At 36.0% G+C, this 3,486-nt stretch overlaps 1 protein-coding gene across 1 annotated transcript in view; it reads right to left on the reverse strand.

Moving 5' to 3' along the window:
- The window catches only part of LOC106474835 (spermatogenesis-associated protein 7-like), a 16,885-nt gene continuing 13,399 nt past the window's right edge, over nt 1-3,486 (reverse strand). Inside the window, exon 4 of the mRNA XM_022403134.1 lies at nt 1-2,233. Within this exon, the coding sequence (XP_022258842.1) occupies nt 1,763-2,233 (471 nt within the window). The 3' untranslated portion in view covers nt 1-1,762. The remainder of the gene's footprint in view (nt 2,234-3,486) is intronic.

A 3,486-nucleotide genomic window follows, 5' to 3' on the forward strand; every position in this document is an offset into this window, starting at 1 on the left:
TTTTTTTTTAAGCTGAAATATTATCCACAGTGTCAAAATATTCATAACATTACTTGCCTAAAGAGGATTAAAATTAGTGCACTGGCTTCAATTTTTGCATATTATTATAGAGGAAAAGATTTCCAAATAAACTACTGCTCAATTTTACAGAGTGGTCCAAAAGTAGGTATACAGTTGTATATGGACTTTTCCTTCTGGGGAGTACTCAAGGACAAAGTGTATGGTAGGAAATCATTGAATGTTGACGAAATGAAAGGATACACCACAGACTAATTTACAGAAGTGTGGCAGGCAGACTCTAGAATTGTGTGAACAGCATGGGGTTTTAATTTGAACACCTGCGGGATTAACTTTCCCATAATTCTATGTGAGGTGTAGAGTGCCATTAAATAAATTATCAACTGTATACTTTAATTTAAATTTAATTACTTTAAACATATTATCCATTAGTAACTGTATACCTACTTTTGAGCCACCCCATATATACATCACCAAAACCCAAATAATTTAGATGAAACTCTATAGTGGTTCAACTTTCACAAACTTTATGAAAATATGAAATATATATATATAAGCTTTAAGAAACCAGTACTTTTAATTTCCTGCAAACACAAGGAACTGGCAACCTTTACACACTATTATATAATGTTTATCTAAGGTTCTAGAAACATGAGCAATTTATCCTTCTTTTTTAATTAATTAATTTGTATGACATTTAATTTACAACTACTAGTAAAATAAAATATTACTACATTTCACACTCATACCAACACGGGCATGAGAACTGATTTAGTTAGAAAAGAGTTACTGACTGTTGTCAAGGTGTCTCGAAAACAATAGGTCAAAACTAAAACTTTCAATACTGATTCATTGGACTGAACTTACTATTTTAAAAGCCAAAATTTTATAAAAGTGTAATAATATCTTGACTGCAATTTATCTTTGGTTGAAATACATAAAAACTATTAGGATTAGGTTTGACCAAGTGAAACTGGTTTCCATTAAGTAAAAACACATACAAAATCAATTTCAATCACAGTTGGCAGTTTGACTAATTGAGCTACTATTAGGTGCAGAAATTCTATCTTTTACCCTCAAATAAAAATTTTTCATCTTGTACTCACACAGATAAACACCACTTCAAGCCTTATCACCTACCTTGTTATTTATCCTCAACTCAAATTTGTTCATCTTGTATTCACATAGATAACTCATAATTCAAGTCTTAGCATCTATCAAGTTATTACCTTCAATTCAACCTTGTTCATCTTGTATTCAAATACATAACGAACAATTCAAGCCTTAGTATGTTTATAGATATTAGCCTCAACCTAAATTTCTTCAGATTTTACTCACACAGATAACCCATAATTTACACTTTAGCATCTATCTAGTTAGTACCCTCAACCTGAACTCGTTAATCTTGTACTCACACAGATAACCAACAAATCAAATCTTAGTATCTACATAGTTATTACACTTAATATAAACTTGTTCATCTTGTATTTACGAAGATAACCAAGAATTCATACCTTATCATCTGTCTACTTACTACATTCAACCCAAACTTGTTTATCTTGTACTCACAGATAACCAAGAATTTAAGTCTTAGAATCTATCTAGTTATCAACTCAAACTTGTTCATCTTTTACTCGTATATATAACCAACAATTCAAGCCTTAGCACCTACCTAGTTATTAACCTCTACCCAAACTTGTTTGTCTTCTTCTGATAATTTAAACCTTACTATCCATTATTAAAGCTAAGACAGTTGACTGGTATAGTTATCACTGCAAACAGAAGAGCTATATTTGTCATTTACAGTGCTTGTCCTTGACAGAACATGTTTCGAACCTGATGAACATGGAGAACTAGCCACTGTATCATCATCATCTTTGTTTTCTTCTGTTAATTTATTTCCCAAATTACTAGTTTGACTACTAAGACTGTGATCTGAATTGTCTTGGTCACTAACTTCTACATATGAATTTTCTTTTGACCTCCCACTTTGGCAGGAAGACTCTTCAACATTAAGCTGGGAATGTTCTTCTAGCTGAAAAAACGGTCTTTCATCACCATTAAACTTCTCCTTTCTTTCCAGAGGAATACACCATTTCAAGTTATTCTTAGAACAGGAAGAACCACCAAATCCAAAATCCACATCATCAAAGGAATCATCAGAAGAGATACACAAGTGAGACAAGAGCTGGTCTAACATTTGCTGCATTTTGTCCTATCATAAACACATGAAATCAAATAAAAGTTAACATTTTCCTAAACTGAAAATGTAATTCCGATAGATACCTCCTCTCTGAAAAAACTTTCCTGACTTATACTGCCCTCTATCGGTGCAAATGTTCACTCACCAATAGCCTTGATACTCACACTTACTCTCACATATGCTAACGATGAGATATCTACATACTGACATGCAAATGATTATGCAGCAACCCTCCATCAATAGGAGTGTGACACTACTCCTATAATAACTAGCGCCCTCTCTAATCTTCCAGCTGTTAACGATTTTGAGATTGGTCAGATTACATAAACCACACCGAAAGTGGGGAGGATGGGTGGGAAATGTGAGAGGAGGTTAATATCTATCAGAAATACATTTTCAGTTGAGGAAAATGTTAATGTTTGATACAATATCTTACCTCCACTCACAAAAAGCTAGAATCTCAGACTTAACTAGTGGAGGGCCAATGAGAAGGTGATCCTCTTTAGTAAGTGCCCAAAGGAAAATTATGGGGTGTGAGAAGGAACTAAAAACAAAATATCCGTGGGAGACCACACTATTTCTGAGCCAGGTATACTCTTCTGCAATTAGTAATGCATCATCCTAATGGAGGGATCCAAAACAAAATTATAGAAAGAATGGGATCCCTCATTGTAGAGTGGGTAGGGTGCAAAAGATCGTAAATGGGAGTTTGACCTCAACCAAAACCTGGTGGCCTCTGGAATTGTACCTCAGTTCCGCAGTAGGAAGAGAGCCCTCTACCTTTCACCTCAAGAACAGGTAGTGGCAGGGAAGAGGGGCTTCTGTACCAAGAACCCACATCTGCAGGTGTCCAACATCAGATCCACCAGAAACTGACATCCAGCAGATGGTAGGAAGGTGGAGGGCCCAGGTGGGTGTTCATCTCCAGTCCAAAACCTGGCAGCATTGGGAATTTTTCATCCAGTCTACTGTAGTAGGAGGGTATCCAACCTTACACCTGCAGGAATTCATGTGTTTCATCCAGCTACAACCAACACCAGATCCACCAACATTCAACAGATGGTTGGAAGAAGGATAGTTATATGGGGTGCATCTCCAGTTCAAAACCTGGCAGCATTGTGAATTTATTGTCTAGTCCATGGTAGGAGGAAGGACATGTGAGGACCAATGTGGCTGGTCCAGCTCCAACCAACACCAGATCCACTAACTGTCATCCACTGGAAAATAGGAAGGAGGGTATCTCAGCAGGAAGTGCAAACTGCAAC

The sequence above is a fragment of the Limulus polyphemus genome, unplaced genomic scaffold (genome assembly GCF_000517525.1).
Source record: "Limulus polyphemus unplaced genomic scaffold, Limulus_polyphemus-2.1.2 Scaffold7744, whole genome shotgun sequence".
Classification (NCBI taxonomy): Eukaryota; Metazoa; Arthropoda; class Merostomata; order Xiphosura; family Limulidae; genus Limulus; species Limulus polyphemus.